This window comes from Mesocricetus auratus, unplaced genomic scaffold, assembly GCF_017639785.1.
Source record: "Mesocricetus auratus isolate SY011 unplaced genomic scaffold, BCM_Maur_2.0 Super-Scaffold_100006, whole genome shotgun sequence".
In the NCBI taxonomy this organism is placed as follows: Eukaryota; Metazoa; Chordata; class Mammalia; order Rodentia; family Cricetidae; genus Mesocricetus; species Mesocricetus auratus.
Genome location: NW_024429190.1, coordinates 16118637 through 16140339, shown reverse-complemented (window position 1 = coordinate 16140339; position 21703 = coordinate 16118637). Strand labels below are relative to the sequence as shown.

At 49.5% G+C, this 21703-nt stretch overlaps 1 protein-coding gene across 4 annotated transcripts in view; it reads right to left on the bottom strand.

The window, feature by feature from the left end:
- The window catches only part of Afap1 (actin filament associated protein 1), a 115000-nt gene that overhangs the window by 23223 nt on the left and 70074 nt on the right, over positions 1–21703 (bottom strand). For all 4 annotated transcript variants that reach the window (XM_021226454.2, XM_005068850.4, XM_040746981.1 and 1 more), the window contains 5 exons: positions 19544–19645; positions 18912–18990; positions 13032–13181; positions 6307–6518; positions 2311–2456 (listed from right to left, as the gene is read on the bottom strand). In XM_021226454.2, the coding sequence (XP_021082113.1) occupies positions 2311–2456; positions 6307–6518; positions 13032–13181; positions 18912–18990; positions 19544–19645 (689 nt within the window). The remainder of the gene's footprint in view (positions 1–2310; positions 2457–6306; positions 6519–13031; positions 13182–18911; positions 18991–19543; positions 19646–21703) is intronic.

Genomic DNA, 21703 nt, shown 5'->3' with positions numbered 1-21703 from the left:
AGAGAGAGAGAATAAAGTTGAGTGGGCAGGAAGATCTTGGAGGAGTTGTGGAAAAAAAGAATACAATCAAAATATATTACATGCAGAATATTTTTAAAATACTTTTAAAAAAAAAAGAGGTCAGATACAGGGTAAGACCTATGTGTGTGGGTACATTTGGACACATCACAACTGGTCCAGGATGCTTTGTTCAGAATTCCTAGTGTTAAGGGACTTGTGACTGGCTCCAGCTCTTCTGTGAAGAGTTCCTGCCCACTACCTACTGAATCTCAAAGAAAATGTGAAAAATTGTACTCATTTAAATACAATAATCATGAGTCTATCATATTTAATCAGTTAATACATATTTGTGCATACGTGTATTAATGTATATACATATATATATTTATACATATGTGTGTGTATGTGTGTTTGTGAAGCTTTTCCGATATAAACTATTAAAGAAGGGGACAGTGTTTTTTAGGTCTGTACATATCTCTCTGAGGTTGGTAACTGGGTTCTGCTCCTGCTTCTGCACCTGCTGACCACACTCTGCTATTTGGATGACATATGTGGGAAAATGTAGCCTCACAGGGTTGTGATGCTGGGAGTTAGGGACCCATACCCACAGCTTCTCAGGTGGCTGTGGACAGTCTTCCATGCTGCCCTGAATTTAGAGAGTGGCAGTCTCTTAGTGACTGGCTGTTAGACGCTCTGTGCGCTGACCTGGAGGTCACAGGCTGGCACTGTCCTAAGGAATGATCCTTATCCTGTCACATCACCACTATGTACACCAGAGAGGTCCCACTCTGTGACCCTGCCACTTTACCATCAGAAGGGACCCTGTGAGCTGAGGAGCTGCCGAGCTTACGGTGCTGGTACAATGTAGAAACCACCTTCTGAGTAAGCCACCCCAAGAGGCACCAGACTTTGCTAATTGCTTTCCCACAGTGACTGGGGCAATGGTCCATTCTACGGTTATGTATGTCTGAAAGGCCCAAAGTCTATCAGTTGTCCTATTTTTTGAGAGGTGGTCTCATGTATTCTAGGACAGTCTTGGACACACTGTGTAACCAAGGATGATCTTAAATTTCAGATCCTCCTACCTCTACCTCCCTCATTAGAGACTGCACCAATTTGTGTGGTGCCTGGGATTAAACTCAGGGCCTTGGAGATGCTTAGGCAAGTGCTATACCAACTAAGCTACATCCCTAGCCCATTGATTGTCTTTCAAGGTAAAAACAGGGAATTCTGGAATGGCAGTCAGACAACCCATGGGCATCCCACTGCCCGCAAGTCCTCCCCATGTCTGCTGTGTAACTCTGCACCCCTGGGCAATGTGGGGCTTCACTGTGGCACTCAGAACACCAGAACAACTGGAGTCTGCCTAGTCCCAGGCCACCCCAAATGCATCCAGCATTCCCTACAGCCACTGTGTATGAAGGGATGCACGCCAGGGACACAGTGCTGTAAAGGAACCTGTTCACCACCACAGCCTGGACAACAGTGCACATGTCAAAACGCTGAGGAAGAACACATCTCAGGTAGTATGAAAAAAAACTTGTGGAACAGCCAATGATGCTGAATGCCCACGAAGCTGAATGCCAGCAATGGGCTGAGGCCCACTGCTGCTACAAACCCCTCACTATTATTATATTCAGAAAGCATTCTGGCTCAAAAGTATGCTTTTGCACAAAGTAGCATTATTTGTCACAACTTAAATTTAGAAAGTGCTGCACTGACGACCTTAAGATCTTAGGGTTTGCTGTGGTGGCACACACCTTTAATCCCAGCACTTGGGAAGCAGAGGCAGGTGAGTCTCTGAGTTTGAGGCCAGTCTGGTCTCCAGGGAGAGTTCCAGTTTGACCAGGGTCAAACAGAGAAACCCTGCCACAAAAAACGAAAAAACAAAACAAAAAATATCTTGGGCCTTATTTCAACAACACACAGACTCCTTTTTGCCTTCTAGAAGGCCCTGTCACGCAGGAGCTGGCAACAGCTGCCCAGTGGCTCACAGGACAAAATCAGGACCACCACCTGTTGGTGCAAATAAAAACAGCCACAATCCCCTTATTGTCTCTGGCTGCAAAGGCAGAGCTCCTGGCCGTAACAGGGACCATCTGGCTCAGCAGGCAAGTTTGATGAGCCTGCTCTAGCAGAAATCCCAGAGGGCTGACATGAGCAGCATCAGGGCCATCAGGGTCAGCACCCCACCGAGGAGAAGTCCTCAGGTGTACGTCTGCTCTGCACGCTAACCCAGCACCTACTGTCAGTAGAAAGAAGAAGGATGCTGCTAGTTCAGGCCTTCCCCGGGGTACGCACGAGTCTTACCAGAAGGTCTGCTTGGCCGTCTGTATGACATTTGCTGACATCTCCACATCTATGTAGTCGTAGTGCAGGGCTCCCGGATCTGTTGATGACCCCGTCTCAGCCAGTAAGATGCCAATCCATCTGCCCATGTCTTCAGAGGACGATGCCTGTCACGGGGAAGAAAGTGGGATTCATTTAACCAAAGAAAGAGATGTGTGACAGGAAGGGAAAGGAAACACGGATGGCTGAGTATGGCCGAGAAAAGAGCCACATGCACGGCCTGAGTTAGAGGGCTGGCCTTCTGCTCACACTAGGCTGGAGAGCTGGGGCTTACAGGACAATTATGTAAAGGAGCTAAAAGCCTGACCCGGGAGAGGTCACCAAAGTGGAGGAGACCGAGATTCACAAGTATTTGAGCCATAGCATCTTCTTCACAAACCCTGCTGAGGGCTTGGCCTGGAAAGCCTGAGGGAGTTCTATCTGCCCCCTGGCTCCCACATGTCCTGAGCTGCGGCCGGTGTGGTCTGAGATGGTGAGCATGTTTCAAGATACTACTTAAAAAAAACAAAAACAGGAAGGCTGCTTATCTCCATGTCCTCTGCATCCCCGCAGGAGTGACACTGTTCTGTGTTTTCACCAGCCCTGTGTGTGGTCTTTAAGACACTGTAGGTGCCAGACCTTGTAACCTCTTCAATGTATCTCTTAGACTACCTTTAAATTTATCCTTATTAAATTTTTTCTGTTTTTTTGTTTGTTTGTTTATGAGACAGGGTTTCTCTGTGGCTTTGGAGGCTGTCCTGGAACTAGCTGGTCTCGAACTCAGAGATCTGCCTGCCTCTGCCTCCCAAGTACTGAGATTAAAGGCGTGTGCCACCACTGCCGGCTAAAATTATCCTTATTAAAATTTTAAGCCATCCTTGTAAGTGCTTTAGAAACTCCATTACCTTTGAAGATGGTACTTGAAATTTTTAATTAAATTTTATTTAAAGAAGTTGGAGAGAATTTTTTAGAAAAGTACTGCTTTTATAAATAGAGAATGATCTCTAAGTTAAGCTTAAAGAAGATCTGACTCTATAGTTTCATCCAGGCCACACACACAAGTCTGAGCAGAGGAAGAGCCCTTGTCAGGAAGCTGCGTGGCTGCAGGCTCCCCGTGGGGGCTCACTCAGCACGGCACAGGGCGCCGTGCATGACTCACTGGAGGAACCATCAAGGTGTACCCAATTAACTAAACTGTTGTGAGCGTTTACATCAAAAGTAGAAATCCTCTTCCGGGGCCATTGTCCTAGCACTGGGGCTGGGGGCATGGCTCAGTGTGCAGGCCTACTCTGCAGCATGTTGTAGGTCCATCCCTAGTGCACGGACACAGACACACATAGGGAGTAAATCTCACCTGGGTGTCTATAGCTACTTCGTGGAAGCATTTATTATTTCTTTAAGATTTGTGTATTTATGTGTATGAATGTTTTGCCTACATGTGTGCACATGAACCATGTGAATGTATGGTGCCCAAGGAAACCAGAAGAGGGCATTGAATCCTCTGGAAGTGGAGTTCCAGATGGCTGTGGGCTGAAATGTGGGTGCTGGGACTCAAACCTGAGGCCACACCTCACTGGTGCTGCAAAACAAGCAAAGAATTACAGTCGGGGGCTGAGGGCCCTGAGATTCCTACACACGGGTGAATGGCTAATCACTGAAATGTGTGGAAAGAAGCCTTGCCTCTCAGTAGAGGCTCACTAATTTAGGTAGAAGGAACCGAGGAATGAATGTCATCACTTAGCCACCGTCATCATCACGGGGACTGCTGCAGGCCAGCCTCCAATGCTGACATTAGTCTCAAAGGTCCTGCCCACATGACAGAGGTCGTGTAGTGACTTTCATCTGGGCAATGCCCACGGTATCTGTGGTGGCTTCAATGAGAAATGTTCCCCCATGGTCTCAGGCATCTGATCACTCCATCTCCAGTTGGAGGTACCTTTGAGGGAGGTTTAGGTGGTGCAGCCTGGATAGGATGGAGGAAGGATGTTATTGGGGACAGGCTTTGAAAGAAAAGGGCCTCCTAAGCTTCTGGTTTGCTCTCTCTGCTCCGTGCTACGGTAAAGGACGCGAGTTCAAGTTTTCTACTCCACTTGGATGTCTGCTGCTCGCTGCCATCCCTCCCCTGCATGGTGGCTCTTGTTGCTCTGGAACCCGTAACCAAGCAAACTCTTTCTTCTATAAGGTACCTTGGTCGTGGTGTTTTATCACAGCAATAGAAAAGTAACTAATACGGTGTTGAGATGAATCATAGCACTAGTGAGACACGTGACCTCAAGCACCTCCCTGCAGAACACACCATACAGTGACACCACTTCCAACCGGCTCCTGCTAAGAGTACCAGGACAGCCCAGCATCAGTGCAGAAGGCACATCCCAAAGGAAGGATCTTCTATGATATATCAGGTCTATGCCCTGAGGAGCATCAGCAGCACACACTGCATGGAGAGGCTGGGAGACTTGGAGGATAAACAGCCACAGGGTTTTCAGATACTCATCAGGCACCAGGGGCCATGCTGGCACAACTGGAAAATTGAGATTAAGACCTAGGCATCATGGGAGAGCATGGCATCAGTATTAACTTCTATTCCTGCCATCACTGTGGTTCTAGAAAAGTGGTGTCCCTTGCTTTTGTTTTTAGTTTTTATAAACACGCATTGAATTCTTTAAGAGTAGAGGGGGAAAATCCACATGGAAATCAGTGTGTTGAAACAGCAGGAAACGCCACTGTAGGGAAGGACATGTGGCCCTTTGCACTGGTTCTGTAATTCCAAAAGCATCTATAAATTCAAGTTAAAATGTGAGGAAGCACAGGCAGCAGCCTTCAGCCTTCCTTGCTGGCCCACTGCAGGACCACCAGTAAGGTGTGTGTGTGTGTGTGTGTGTGTGTGTGTGTGTGTGTGTGTGTGCGCGCACATGTAATGACTTTTTTGTGTGTGGTATTGGGGATGGAATCCAGTACCTTGTACATGCTAGACGAGTGAGCTATATCCCTAACCCTGTGTGTGAGCACTAAGTCACCTCAGCCCACAGCCCTGTGTGTGAGCACTAAGTCACCTCAGCCCCACAGCCCTTTGTGTGAGCAGTAAGTCACCTCAGCCCCACAGCCCTGTGTGTGAGCACTAAGTCACCTCAGCCCCACAGCCCTGTGTGTGAGCACTAAGTCACCTCAGCCCCACAGCCCTGTGTGTGAGCACTAAGTTACTCCAGCCCTGTAGAAACAGTTGATGAGTTGGGAAGATGCCAGTTCAATAAGCTCTTGCTGTTCTTCAGGAGACAGAGTACACTCTCCAGCACCTGCTAGGGCTGCAGGTTTTCTGGAAGCTATGGAACTTTCTGCTCTTCATGGACTCAGCACTAAGCACCCCCACAGAGGTAGCTCCCACCCACCCCACCCTGGGCTCCTCTCCTTGTCGGGACACACAGCCGAGATCTCATCCTGCCGTGCCAACCCCTGCTTCCTCTTCCCTGGGCCCTCTGGCATCTGTCGCTGAAGCTGCCCTTGAGACCTGCATCTGCTCTGAGGACAGCCCCCTTCAAGGTCTCAGCCCACACGGAGGTTTGCAAAGGACACTGACTCTAGCCCATTGCTGGTTTTTACAGGCAGGTAAGAGGCTAAGAGGGAAAACAGACTTGGCTGCTGTCGGGTCAGCTGAAAGCTAGGGGCATCCCAGACCTGGACTAAAGCAGGCCTTCTGGGACATGGGTTGTTGCACAGCAGCCACCAGGGGGCGCAGTCATCCTCCTGGTTCCAGAGACTACAATGAGCTCTGTAGGGAGAATGCAGTGCCTGTGCAATCCCTGACTCTCCAAAAGAGAAACCCAGAAGAGAGCACAAAACAGAGAGGGCTAAGAGGGGGAAGGGGCTGGATCAAAATCGGACCCTGCAGGAAGCTAGGGTCTTTTGCAAAGCGCCTAATCATGATGCTGTTGACAGAACCTGTGCATACCTCTCTGTACAGAGACCCAGGGAATCCCATACCTCTAGCACAGCCACCTCCTGTCCATTGCGAAGCAGCCGGAAAGTCAGCGGGTGCTTGGAATCCAAGCCGGGAATCACCTCGCAGCCACGGAGAGGGATGGAGACGATGTGGGTCTTCAGGTCAGACCTGTCCTTGTGGAAAATGAGCTTGCTGTCCTTCACTCTGCACCAGCGCTCGCGCCAGCGACTGTTGGAGAGCACATTTAGGTACCCTGCAAGGAGAGGATGCCACAGCTCAGCCTCCTGAGCAAGCCAAGGTACTAAGAGATCTACCCGGGTCCCTTGTCTGTGGTCCCTTGTAGACCAGGGCAGTTCCATGCATGAAACAGATGCTTACAGCCAAGGTTTTAAGTGTTAATAAAGAGAGAAGAGCCATTGTTACACAGCTCACTCTCCACAGGACCTGGAAGCCATTTCATGGTATAAGAACCAGTTTCGGCTGCTTGGTGTTGACATGGAGACCTGGAAACCACCTTGAAACAGTGACAGTGGATGTGTGGTGGCTAGACAGCAATGGGGACTGATTGCCCGCACGTAACAGAAGAGACATCGAATGCAAAAAAGATCCAACTGCAAACGCTGCAAGCAGGGCATGGAAGACAGAGAAGTATCCGAAGAAGAAAGTTCTCCAGGAAGTGGGAGGCCTGGGGAGCGGTGAGCTCCCCAGCACTGGATGTGTTCCAGCAAGTGACAAAACGTGGCTGGTATGAGCTCCCCACCCACAGGCCTCCTCCTGGTCGCTGTGTTCTATCCCCACATGTGGGAGCGAGGGCTTCATTTCATGGGGAGACTCACACAGATGAAACCTGACCGCCTAAGTCTGGGCCTGTGTGATGGTGTTCCTGGCATATCTGGCATGATACTGCGTTTTCAGTGTATTACACAGAGGTGTGGTGTCACACGTGACAATTACAGGGAGAATTATCCCCCGAAAGAGAAAAATCCTCAAACACAGGAAAATGACAATTTGGGGCTATCATAAACGCAAAGCACATTTTTCTAGAAATACTGAGGCAAGAGTTGGAGTTTCCATGGTGACTGTGGCAGCTGTGGCTATATGGCCTCCAACTGTTCCCGTATCGCAGATACCAGCCCTCTGAGATCTGAGAGGGATTGGACAGTGGAAACGGGTAAGCAGCAGGTGAAAAGGAAGATGGTGAAGAGCGCTGGGTACCACTCAGCACCTTTCAGTCCTTATACGTGTGTGCACATGCTCAGTGTCCGAGCCAAGTTTCGTGTATCTCTGATGGATATTTTCAAGATACAGCTCAGTGACTGCCCACCTCTGCAAAGCGCAAGTCTTCATCTAGGTGTGGGTCACCTGTACCCACACACCCTAAAGTATACCTCTTGATGGACAAAAGTTGCCATTAGCCATGCCAGTCAAGAAATCTGTGAGGTCACAGGCACAGGGACAGACAGCTGTGGGCTCCAGGACAGGGGACTTGCCCCTCTCTTGTGTTCAGGCAGCTTTTAACTTGTTTCCAAGAGCCATCTGGGAAGGAGGAGGCACCCCCAAGTGTGGGGTGCCTGACCAGAGGCCACAGTCAGACCTGATGCCTCCGTGAAAGCAGAGGAGACAGATAAGGAAGGCTATTCCTGGTACGGCTGCAGGCCTCACTGGATCCTCCTCCTGTACAACACCACAGTTAAATGATAACTGCTCTTTTTAAAAGGCTTTTAATGTGAAGATGGAACCGTTCTGGTTTGTTACTATTCTAAATGGAAAGCTCCTGCCTTACAATGCAGTCAGATGAGCATCTCAGTGCAACAGTCGCTCTCAGTGCTCTGACCACCACCTACAGCTATCAATCATGCCGAGAGCCACATGCTGGACTTCTGAGTAGATGTCACCTGTGTCAACAGAGCCTAAGCGTTTTCTGAGCACAAGTCCACAAACAGGAAGGCAGGAAGCCCTCGAGTAACTTGATATACTCTGTAGGCAAGGCTCACACACGCCTGGACTGTTTAACCACTGTTAAAGAGCCACCCTCCCTGGGAGTGACAGCACGTGCCTGTGATCCCAGCATGTGGCAGGGAGGATCATGAGTTCAAGGCCAGACTTGGCTATATAATAAGACCCTGTCTCAACAACAACAAAAACTAACCAGTGTGGGAGTACAAGGCTATATTTTCAGCACTCGGGAGGTAGATGCAGGAGGCCTTGAGTTCAAGATCAGCCTGGATGACAAGGAGACGCTACCTTAAAACAAACAAATGAGCACTGAACTCATTTGGGCATGGTGGGTGTTGTGGAGCTACCAGATAGAGAAAGGACATGGCCTGTGCAGGTCTGCAGAGCCAGCAGCTGAACGAGTGGCAGATATGGGACTCCAGTGACCACACTGAAGAGAGCCTCAGACACCAGCCTGGGCAGAAAGCCTCAGATACCAAGCCAGGAAAACAGCAGCAGACATCAGCTTGCACAGATAGCCTTAGACACAGGCCAGGCACATAGCAGGCAGGTAGACTCAGGCAGCAGACTGGGCAGAAGGTACTAGGGCATTGTGTCAGTAGTAAGACTAGTGAGACTAATGCACACCTGGGGAGCTTAGCAGCAATACCCCTAAATTGCCCATGACTCTGATTTAGGGCTCACAGCTGGAAACTGCCTCCCCATGCTCACACAGCTGTCGCTGGACACCGCCCACCATCAGAACAGACAGCCTTGCGCTCTCTCCAGACAGAATCTGGCCACAATCACCAGATGCTGTAGCTTTCCCAACATTTCAGCCACAGAGGAATGATTGCATGAGACAGGTCCTCCCTTAATTTAGACCATGACTTCATGGGATATTACCATATTTTAATACATTCTTGGGGTTTACGTTTCAGAGAAAGAGAGACAGAGGGAGAGGGAGAGAGAGAAACAGGAGAGAGAGAGAAAGAAAGGGGGAGGGAGGACAGAATGAAAGAAAGAACGAAAGGAGGGAAGGAAGAAAGAAAGAAAAAGAAAGAAAGAGAGGAAGAAAGAAAGAGAGAGAGAGAGAGAGAAAGAAGGAAGATTCCCTGGATGACAGGCCCGATTCACATAAACAGGAAGCTCTCAGATGTGTTTGTCAACTGACCTCCATGGTACTCTATTTTCTCAAAAAGTGGGTTCCGAAGTTTTGGCTTTCTTGGGGAGGGAACACAGAGATAGGCAAGGCCAGGCAAAGAATGGCAGAGACTGAGGAGTCAGGGATCTGGAGTCAAAGGGTGAGTCCCACTCTTGCTGAAGGGATCAGCCAGATTTTCGAGCTGAAGCATAAATCTGCCACCAGAGGGTGCCAGAGTGCAGCCAGGACCTGAAGGCCTGGATTCCAGACTGGCCAAGAGGTTGGAGACTTCAGGGAACTGTATCCCAAGCTTTACATAAACAATTACACATAGGGTTTTGTTGTTTGGTTTTCCTGGTTTTGTTTTTGTGTTTTGGGGATGTTGTTTTTTTTTTTTTGGCTTTTTGTTTGTTTGTTTGTGGATGCATAGTTTCTCTTTGAAGCCCTGGCTGCCCTGGAACTCACTCTATAGACCAGGCTGGTCTCAAACTCACAGAGATCCGCCTGCCTCTGCCTCCCGAGTGCTGGGATTAAAGGCATGCATGTGCCACTACCACCCGGCTTGACTGTTTTATGTTTGTTTTTAATCCCATCATATTATATATAGCAAGTTGCTAACATATCTTAAAAAGTGGGTAATTTCAGTCTGATATTTTGGTATTCTTTCTACTCCAAATTCTACAGGAAGAAAGGCAAGACTAAACAGGTTTCATTAGAATTGCAAAGCTAACTTTACAGGCCTGAAATTCTACATTTTTTTCACCTGACCCTGAGCAGGGCTGGTGCGCAGGTGTGTTTTCTTGTCTCTAAGGTGAAGAATGGACAGTGATGTAATACAGGCGCTCAGCACTGCACAGCTTAACTTCCACTCGCACGGAAACCAAGGGGCTGCTGGAGCCCACGTCCCAGACAAGCAGCCTGAATCTCCAAAGCACTGACCTTGCTACCGTGTGCTGGGCCCCGATTCTGGGTGATGGGGACCCGGTGGAGCAGGGTCATAATCTAGTAATGCAATGGGAGGCTTGGACAGGACTGAGACCTCAGGTGGGTAGCAGTGACCAGTGTAAGGTGCCTGTGGAGAGCAGCCCTGGCCGGGGCGGGGTGGGGTGGGGTGGGGCGGGGTGGGGGGCAGGAAGGAGAGTTACTGAAAGGAGAGCACACTTGCAGGTCTTACGGCTTTGCTTATAAAGCAACAAGAGCCCCAGCACTACATCAGCCCATGGAGAGCCTGATGAAAACCACCTTGGGTGTGGAGTCTTGGTGCTTGGCTAGGATACAGTACCTGGAGGGCTGTGGGAGAAACTGCCCAGACCAGCATTAACATATCCATCCCCCAAAGGTCTCTAAGGAGGAAAGAGACAGATCTGGGGCACTGCAGCTGCATCTGCAGGTCTGCTCCTCAGCCCGTGGAAGCCCTGCAAGAGCACCCAGGAAGCCACAGCGCCCCACACACCATTACCAGACTGCAGTGCATAGACAAGCTGTGCCTGTGCCTGTGCCTGTGCCTGTCAGTAACTCCAGGGAGTCTCTTCTGCCTGCTCAGCTGCTCTGCCCTCTGGCCCAGCAGCTCAGCGCTGTCTCCCAGCAGCTGCAGGGGCTCAGCTTGGCAGGGTCAGCCCCTCGGGCTCGAGTCCAGCCCCTTTCCTCTGCCCAGAGCCCTGCAGCTGCACTCAACGACTGAAAATGGCCATTGTTCCCTGTTCCCCTAGAGACAGTCCCCTTACCCCCTGGTCTGGCAAAGAGCTGCTTGGCAATTTTAGAGTTGTGTGTGGCAGATGCCTCAGGTCCCTGCCTTCAGAATCACCCAAACTTTCAAGAAAGTGACCAGCATAGAGATGAGTCACTGTGTGACAGCAACAGCCATGTGTGACAACAACTGCCTCTGTGTGACAGCAAGTGCCAGAAGAGCAGCCTATGGGGAGGCTTGCAGGCCTGTGCTCTTCTGATAAGGAAATACAGGAGAGGACATGAGTTACAGGGAGCCAGAAAATGTTTGTAGGGGGTGAGTGTCACCCATTCTGCCTTCGATGAGCCCTGAGACTCGGAGCAAGCCCATGCCTATCTCTGAGCATCAGAGGAGGATCCAGACTTCAGCCTCACTTGCCTGCCTTGTTAATGCTCAAACAATCCTCCTAAAAATATTTTTACCTCTAGTCAGGCCTTGAATCCCAGCACTCAGGAGACAGAGGCAGGCAGCTGTCTGTTAGTTCAAGGCTAACTTGGTTTACATGATGAGACCATGTCTCAAAAAAATAATTTCTATTTCCTCCACTGACCTAGAGCAGTTGGGGAAAAAAAGAAGTAAAGCTCACTTTAATTCTAAACTTTGCTCATCACTGACAAAAGCAGGGAGAAAGACTATGTGCCCAAGAGCTCCAGGAAGATGGAGGTTGGCCAGGAGCAGTGTGGCCGTGTCCTCAGACCCTGCCCACTCTGACACAGTTCTGTCCTATTGGCTTTACTGCAGCCAAGCTCTCTCCTCAAGTAAGGGAGTGTGATGTGGGGGCCACCATCACCAGCCACCCTGATTCTGTCCTGCTGTCCCCAGCTGCGCCTTAATGAGAGACAATCTGGGAATCTGGGGTGCACTGGGCTCCTGGTACCTACAGAGGTTATGATTCTTTCCTGATTCAGCCCCCAAGGAAGGCGCTCAGTGGGGGCAGAGGGGACTGTAAGCAGAATGACTCTGGATGAAGGAACTGTGTGTTCACACAGAAGGGAAGCAGAGTCTGACACAGTAATACACAAGGACAGTTGCAGCCCATTCTTGTTTTCACTTTGGTTTTTCTGATAGAGGACCTTCCTATACAGCCCTGGCTGGTTAGTGCTCACTACATAGTCCAGGCTAGCCTTATTGGCAGCAACCCTCTATGCTTCAGCCTCCTTGGTAGTAGGATTATAGGAATGTACCCCCATGCTAGGCTCTATTCTTGATTTTTTTTTAAAGAGAGAACACCAGCCTAGATCGTCTGTAGTACTGTAAAACAAAACAAAATCAAAAGACAAGCACCTCTCTTTCCACTTCTACAGTTTTCCTCCTTGACAGAACTGCACAGTTCTCCTGTGGTAATGGGGCCCTGAGGGTGTGATGTCGCCTCTACTCTCATGGAGACTGTACCCAATGGCCTGGCCACAGCCCGGCTTGGGTGCTATGACAGAGCCCTCCAGCCTTTTGCTTTCCCCATGGTGGTCACTGCTGGTCTTACACATGCATTCCTCTGGTTTCTTTCCCTGTTTGGTTCCTTTCTTTAGCCCCTCGTCCAGAGGCCATGGTAGGCAGGACTGGCTTGTTGTCGCTGTAGACCATATGCTGTAGACCCAATCCCTGACAAGCAGCCCCCACCCCCCCACCCCACCCCCACCCCCACCCCCGCCAAAACAAGGATGGAAGACAGACTGTGGGATGGACAGATGTCTCTGGATCTACAACTGAGTTGTGATGTGAAGGAGACTCAGTGCTAGAGCTTTGACCTGCTTGTGCGGTGTCCTAGTCTGGAAACGCTGGAGTGGGACCAGGGAAGGTGCCGTCATACAACAGAGAACATAGCTTTTTAAACTTGAAAGAACCGGGGGAACATCGCAAACCCCCCGAAGATTCTTCCATTACGAAACACTGAATTCCACAATTCAGACGGCCCCAGAGCATACCCAGGGACAGTCTGCTGCTGGCACGTGGGAGGGTCTTACCACAGGTGGGCACATCTTCCTCCGCGGATGATGTCTGCTCATCCGTGGATGGCTTCTTCTTCCCCAGACCAATGATCTTGGTGATTTTCTTCCCGGTGACCTTGGACACAGTTCCCTTGGCATCTGACTTGGCGGATTTCTTCCTCTTCACTGTCAACACAAAAGTGTGTCTTAGCCATTCATGTTAAATGGGAAAATCACAGCATTAATCACCAGACTTTTCTTCCCCTGAAAACTATTACTCATCATGCACCTGGGCATCTGGGATGAGCCAGCTGGAGGTCCGGATGTTGGAGTCGCAGGAGGATATGGCTACGCGCAGGAGACCCAGGCTTGTACGTATGTGAATACAGACATGTCTGTATTATCACACACACATGATGAACTGAAGGCAACAAAGGATGGCAAATAATGGCAAGAACCATGTGGAGATGGGAATGACTGGGAGAATGGCTGGGTGGTCAGACAGAGCCTACCCAGAACTGACTTTTGACTGGCTGCTCAGACATAAGGAAGGAGTTCTGGTGTCCCAGAGGGACAAATGCCCAGGCAGGAAGATAGGCTGACACATACCATCAACATGGTGGAGATCGAGGGGCCCAAGAAATCAAGGGAAGCTGCTGTCACTTCATTAGCAGCCTGGATGACAAGGGCTGGGTCTGCGAGGAGGGACGGGGAAGTAGGTTCTCATTATTGGTCTCTCTTGTTCATTTTGGACAATGCTTTGAGCTTCCCTGCCCAGAGCTCTCAGACCAGAGGCTCACCTTTCAGACCATCATCTCATTTGGCCAGGACAGTGATGGCTAGAAACTAACCATCAATATATAAATCTAGAAATATTTTATACAAAAATAAGTTTTGGATTCCCCAGCAAAATTAGAAGACCTGGAAATTCTGGACTCCTACATGCATCATCTTGGTGCAGAGTCCATGCAGGTGATAATGGCTCCAAGTTCTGGCATAGGGCAATTCTCATCTGTCCACACATGCCATGGAGGGAGGTAGACTGACAATTGTTGTATCTGCTCCTACTCAGCCCTGTGTACCCTCCTCTCCTACCCTCAGACTTCATCCATGAATCCATCAAAGGGACGAGGCTCAGAGAAGTGAGAATGACCGTGTAAGGACACACTCAGAGCTGAGAGACCCAATCCTTCCACTCAAGAGCAGCTCTGGACAAAGTCTTGTCAGCCCATCTCAGTCTCTTAAGGATACCATGTGCTAGAGCCAGGGTGCAAGCCCCTTTCTCAGGGGTCTCCTCCACTGGGACACAGCCTCGCTGGGGTACAGTTCTGCATCACTGCCAATAGCATCACCCCACTCTCTACACACACCTAGTACAAACCTTCAGCCATTTGTAGCAACCGTTTAGGCAATGCAAAGCCTTTTAGAATGCAGTGGGTATCTGGGGTCCTTTCTCCTTTTTCAGGAACAAATGGACCCAGCATATCACACAAACTACTAGAGACAGAACATCCAGGGGCATGTGATACGTTATGGAATAATGCCCCACCCTCTCCCCTAAGCAAGCATGCTCACTCGCAAGCATCCCTCCCACTCCTCTCTGGTGAGGAGTGGAAACAGCGCTCATTTGTATCTCCACCTGCCCCTACCCACTTCCCAAGATCAATAGGTGAAATCCTCGCCTCCTCTCTGGTGTAAAAGCAAGCAGCAGTGTCTGAGGAAAGAGGAGCCATGCTGTAGCTAAAAGATGAAGCCATAAAGAACTTGAGGGCAAACAACATTGTATACTGAATGTTCCTGCCTTGACCCTGCAATTGTGACCCAAGAGTATTTGGAGATGAGTAAATGAGGCAACATGGTATGAATGACTGATCAAAAAGTAGTGTCCTTTTTTAGACTGTGTATGCACAAAACATATGAAGACACAATCCAGGAAGAAAGGCTCAGGGACCAACCCTACCTGCGGCCTTCATCTTGAGCTTCTGTTGTTTACAACCTAGGCTGCAGCATGTATTTTTACAAACATGTTTGCTTATTTTAAATAACCCAGATTAAGGCCTCCTGAGATCTTATGGAAAGGGGGGAATGTCCATATACCCCCTTTTCCATGCTCTTAGACACACATTTGCTTACTGAGTACTGAGAACCTAGAATGTCCATACATCCCCTTTTCTACACTCTTAGACACACATTTACTTACTGAGTACTGAGAACCTATTCAAAGCCTTGGTGGGAGGATCAGCACTTCCCCCTCTACCAGACAGAAGCCCAGGGCAAGAGATCTGGGTCATTTTACTTCAGCCCAGCCAAACCACGGGGAGTGGAAGTGACAGTATTTAACTCTACCACTGACTTTCCAGGAACCTGTAGATGAGTTCATTACCTCCTATTACCAGGCAAGCTGGAAGTAAGGAGCCCAGAGACACTCTCCTCAAGGCTCCACCCTGAGATGACCCTCCCATTCAGGCAGCAGGACTCCGTGAGAGTAGGATTCAGAGTCTCAGCATAACTGAGACGAGCTCCTGCCAGCAAAGTGCATTCTCTGCCAGTAAGGCAGAGAATAAGCATATCCTAGGTCACCCTTGGAAGAAAGGTCCTTGTGTAGGGACATGACAGAAAAGCCATCAAGGACACATCGAGGCTATTCAGTGGGAAAGGGTCAGCACTTAGCACATTCCCAAATTCAGAAGTCAATAGAGAACTTGCAGCTCAGTGAGGTTACATGAGAGAACAGGGGGAGGGTTCAAAGAGTACAGATGGCCAAGACCAATGTCCCAGTGACAAAGACAGAAAGACAACATGAATATTTCAGTGTGCAAATGTCACAAACCTAGGCAGGCCCACTGTCTCCTAGAGATGGAGATAAAATGATTTTCTGTCTAGTCTAGGGGAACGAGGGGAGGGAGAGGTGACATCACCAAACTCCTAGTTCAACAGGTCTACCCACAGACAGCCCGTTGAGGACTATGTCTCAAAGGCACACGGTACTGGGTGTGGACTTGCGCCATCTTTCCCCACATCTGCTATAGGATGGTCATGACTCCCCACTGTCTATACAGGGGTTCATCTTGAAAGAAGAAAAGGGCAGCTCAGAGCAGAGCTATAGCTTTGATTGTTGCCTTTTCCGGGTGAGACCACAGTGTGTAGGCAGCAAGGATTTGCTCAAGCTTCCTCTGTGACCACCATAAAATCTATCACAAAAGGGCCAAGCTAAAAAAAAGCTCGACTCGTGTTTCTCCAATGCACAGCAGAGAACAGTAAGGATGAAGGGTAAGGGGAGCTTAGCGTACATCTGGACCGTGAGGTTCCTTTGTGGTCTTTGACAAGCAACTACAACACACACAGCCCAGTGTCAGACAAAAGGAAAACGTGTGAGCCAGGTCACCTGCCCAGTCACAGACACAAGCAGCTGTTCTTGTTAAAAAGATGACAAGGGGCTGGAGAGATCACTTGGCAGTTAAGAACGTGCATTTCTCTTAGAGGATCTATCTGAGTTTGGATAGCAGGTGCCTCTCCTCTAACTCCAGAGGCCCAAAGCTATCTTCTGGCTTTCATGAGCACCTACACACATGTGCATACAATCACACATGAATAATAAATAATTTTCTTTTGAAAAAGTGAAGAGGAGATTCCTAGGGACAGATACAAAACCGACACGAACATCCAACAGACACATTACTCCATAGACCCTAGTCACACAGGTTCATGGGGGCTGGCAGACATAGCAAGAAAACTGAACTGTTGACTGAGCTGCTGTTCCTCAGCAGTGAAATGGTAATCTGGTGTGTGGTCCCCTTGAGGTCCCAGCTTGGGAGGGAGAGGCTGGAAGACTGCTTCAGTTCATGAGGCTGAGATCAGCCTGGACAAAGAGACTATCTCACAACAAAAAGAACAAAATTCAGAGCAAAAAAGAAAGAAACGAGCCAAACAGTGAAGCAGGAGCCTAGAGACTGCAGGGTGTCCTGCCTCAGAACAAAAGTTAAAGATAGCTTCTCACGCTGAGGTCTTCATTATATATAACATGACTGATAGTAACTTCCAGAGGGCAGGACTAAAATTACATTTGGACCAGACTGCATTAGAAAACCACAATGAAGAAACAGACAGTGTGACCTTCCGGAGTGAACTGTCACACTGTCTGGGCTCCAGAATTCTCAGGGCTGGGATGGCTGCTGGCACAGCCCAGGGTTCACTCTGGTAGGGGTGCTCATCACACATGAGCCATGCAGATGAGGGCCCCAGCACCCTGAGCAAGGACTCGGGTCCACGGAGATCTAGCTCTTTCCACATACCTTCAAGTTGCACCCCTCGCTTGACTGCATACTCAGGAATAAAATGTCCAGCCATACAGGTGGGGGACAATCTTTAGATTTTTCATAAATGACTCTCAGGAAGAGTATGTGCAGAGCCTCCAGAAACTCAGTTACAAACAATCCCATAGGAACATTGGCAAAGGATCTGAGGAGACATCCTACCAGAGAGATGCACAGGCAACGAGAAAAAACTGCTCGCCACTGGGAGGCCACAGCTGCACACCATCACACATCTGTGCAGTACCAGGTAAAGACTGTAGGCCAGACAGGACCAAGATCCCACGAGAATACATGACCTTGCAACCCCCCACTTCCAGATAAGTCGTTAGGGGACATGGATTCATATGTCCAAGCAAAGCCCTACCTGGGAGAATGTCCCCACCGTCCCCACATGCCAGGCCTGTGTGGAGCCAGAATGTTCCCACAGTCCTCACATGTCCTGTGTGGGAGTCAGAATGTCCCCCACAGCCCCCACATGTCCTGTGTGGGAGTCAGAATGTCCCCACAGTCCCCATATGTTCTTCCTGAAAGTCAGAATGTCTCTGCAGTTCCATATGTCCCACTTGGGAGTCAGAATGTCCCTAGAGTCACTGTGTGTCCTGACATTGTCAGTGGGTAACAAACAGAGTCCATCCCCACAGGGAATGCTGTGCAGCAGCTCTCACACTGCGAATTGAGGTGCACTGAGATATGGGAAAGAAGCCCCCAATGGGAGGGACCCCCTAGATCCCAAGTGAAGGCAGGAAACAGCAGCAGCTACCAGGGGTGGGGTGGGGCGGGTGACAGAGAGGAGTATGAAGGAGCGTGGGGTGACATAAATGCTCTCGTGATTGTGGTGATGGTTACTGGCCGTAGGCATATTTTAAAGCTCAAAGGATGGTTAGGTCAAAGCAGACGTGTTTTCCTGGATGCCATCTATATTGCTATAAAGTCGGGCTTTAAAAAGAGACTTTACCCCCTGCACATCCATGTTCACAGCAGCTCTGTTCTCAATAGCCGAGGGTCAGAAGCAACACAAGTGCCACTGCTGGACAAATGGACAGCAAGATGCAGTCCATATAACAAAATATTTTTCAGTCTTGAAAAGGAAGGAAAGGCCACACATACTACAATGTGGACGATCCTTGAAGACATTACACTGGGTTAAGTAAGGCAGTTGCAAACGGGTAAGTGCCACAGGACTCCACTCACAGAGATGGAAAATGGAATGATGATTGCTGGGGATGGGACAGGGTAAGGGACCTGGGTTTCATGGGAACAAGGTTTTGATTTGTGAAGAAAGAAAGTCCTAGAAATGGACACAGGGAATGGCTGCACAGCACTCTTGTGTGTGTTTAATGTCCATAGGACACTTCATAATGGTGGGAAATTATACATTCTGTGGGACATGCATTTCCCATGGTTTGATAATGATTTATATGCAGGTAGGACAAGAGAGAAAGGTATCGGGCTGCTGCAAATTGAAAGGCCTTCCTAGTGTTCTTGGGGGGCAGAGGGTGTGATGCCCACATGGGTAAAACAGAGGCTTCCCCCGCAGTCACACTTCCCACGGCAGCTGGCTTTCTGAGCTCAGATATTCTTGGCATGTGTGTTAGACTCTCACCTTGTTCTTTTCCGTTACACGTGACTCCATTTTCCACAGCACCTTCTCCATCAGAGCTGGGCCTCTCTGAAGACAATTTCTACAAGGACACAAGGACCACATTATTTCCACAATGGTCATGCAGACATGGCGAGGAATGATGGAAAGTGAAATATTATCTCAAAAGCTAAAGGTCCCATGGACCGAGTTCTCAACACTTTGCAGACAGTACACCAGCACAGACCTACTGAGCGCTGCAACTGGGCACACTGCATTCGGACCTCATTTAATAGCTATGAATGAACCAAGTTGTTCACTCCTTGAAGTCTACACCTTTATCCTCCATTGGTAATAAAATAAGCCACAGCATCTGTGAGATGACTCCTTGGAGCTCAGTCCAAAGCCGGCACTGAAAATGGACAGGGGCAGAGCTGTAGTTGTGCCCACTGAAGTGCTGCAGCTCTGGCAGAATACTATTAAAACTGGCAATTAGGGATGAAAGGATTGAGGTCTGCAGACATGGCAGATACCTGGCTAACCAATACACCGCACACGTGCACTGAAATGTCTCACCAATTCCCCATAAATTCATCTGCACAGGAAACAAAACCATTAGCAAAACAAAAGGTTTCATGAGACCTGGTGTCTCTCACCTTCTCCAGTTCTGCCTTGTTCACGGGGGCACTGGCGCTGGGTGGGGGAGAACACTCTGGATCCACGGGGCCGCTGCAGCCACTGTAGGCCTCTTTGATCACCTGTAGGAAGGAAACACAGTCTGAGCTGGCCCAGAGGCAAGTGATGGGCTGAATCCTCTGTGGGGAGACAGAGGCCTGCTGTGTGGCAGGGGAACTTGAGGGGTCGACAGCACCTGGTGTTTGAACTCATGGGGACTTGATTCACTCATTTGCTCTCCAAATCGCCTGCCCTGTGCTGGCACTACACTAACTGGGAAATGGCAGGAAATAAGCCTCAGCTCTCTCTGGAAGTTATCTCCCACAGCACTGAGATGTCATCATAAGCAATGAGGGGCATCAAAAAGTGAGGGACTGGAAAGGTTCTCAGCATTCGTGTGCTGCTCCTGAAGAGGCCCTGGGTTCCGTTCCCTGCACCTGGCAGGTGGCTCACAGCTGTCATTCCAGCTGCAGGGGAATCAACACCCTTTTGGCCTCTTCAGGTGCCTACACTCCACAGACACACACACACACACACACACACACACAATTAAAAATAAAAATAGATCTCTGTTCTAAAAAAGTAGGTGGTATGCAACAAACTAAAGAACTACAAAAACGAAGCATGAACCTTTCACAGGAAGGTGTCGGCTACCTTGGAACAAAGGATTCGAGGCTGTCCCAGGATGACATATGAGGTTCTGGCCATGTGAACTGACAGGAAAGCTCCTAAGCAGGGCAAACAGCAGTGCAAAGGCCCCGTGGGAAGTGACAGGTATTTAAGAAGGCCCCAGAGTTCTGGGGAGAAGAGGACAGAGTAGTAGGGGATGGGTGGTGGATGTAGGGGTGCAGTCTCACGCCCCCCTCAGGCTCGGGGAGGAGACTGAACTTGACCAGTAAAGGGCATGCTCTGCCCCTCTCTATCCTGTACTTAAGGGTAGTTAAAGAAGAGAAACTGGGTACTGGGCAGTGGTGGCACACACCTTTAATCCTGGCTCGGTAGGCAGATGCAGGTCTACATAGTGAATTCTAGGTCACCCAGGAATACATAGAGAAACCATGTCTCTAAAACTAAGTAACTAATTAAGAGAAGAGAAACTTGGAGTTCAAGCATCATGGGAAAGCAGGAAGCAAGCAAGAGGATTGGTCTCAGGAACAGAGAGAAGGAAGAAGGGAGTAGAAAATGGACAGCAACCAGGCAGCCTGGGTCTCTCTAAGGCGATGGTTCTCAACCTGTGGGTAACTAAGTAGCAATGACAATAATTTTGTGGTGGAGGTCACCACAGCACATGGAACTGTATTAAAGGGTCCCAGCATCAGGAAAGTTGAGAATCACTGTGTAAGGGAAGCAGAGGGCACGGGAGGGGGCTCCTCCCTCCCGGTCAGGAGGACCTGCACAAAGGCATGGCTTCTCTGGGCTCCTTTCCTGAGCACAGTTGGGGCTCAGGAAAGCTAGTCACACAGGGGTGACCAGTGAATCTACTCCCTCAGTGAATCAGGACAGAACACCAGTCACAAACTCTGTGGCACTGGGAGAAAAATCGTCATCCCAAACCTCCATTCCTCACCAGCAAATGATGGAACTATGCCCAAGACAGCATCCAGCATGGACACTTTCACAGGTAGCAGCCTCGGTGACATCAGTGATGTCACTAGTGTGAGCAGCCTTCTGACTCATGCAGAGAGCTCTGCCCATGACCCTGGACTAATCACAGAGGCAGGAACTGCCAGACTATGGGTCACAATCCCAGTGTAAGTGGTTTCTCTGCTACCCTTGTATGGTCACTGGATTCTTGAGGTCCAGTGCACACGGGGCTCCTATCCCTCATCTCTGCAGTCAGTAGGTGGCTCTTTTAGGATACCCTTGTTCTTCTGGGAGCTAGGCTGCATTGGGACTCAAGCCCAGACTCCTGGGCAAACAGAAACACCAATGTCCCCAGTCTGCACAGTGACAGGCAAGTCAGTTTCCACGCCGATCCCATCCCTGTCACTTCACTGGTGCTGGGATCTGACCCAAGAATGGGCAGGACTGGGGTCCATTCCCAGACACTTTGCCACTCAGCTTTCCCAAGAGAACAGAATGCCACACTTATGATGGGAAGAAATGGAAGAGACTGATGCCTCACTGCAAGGCTCACTCCT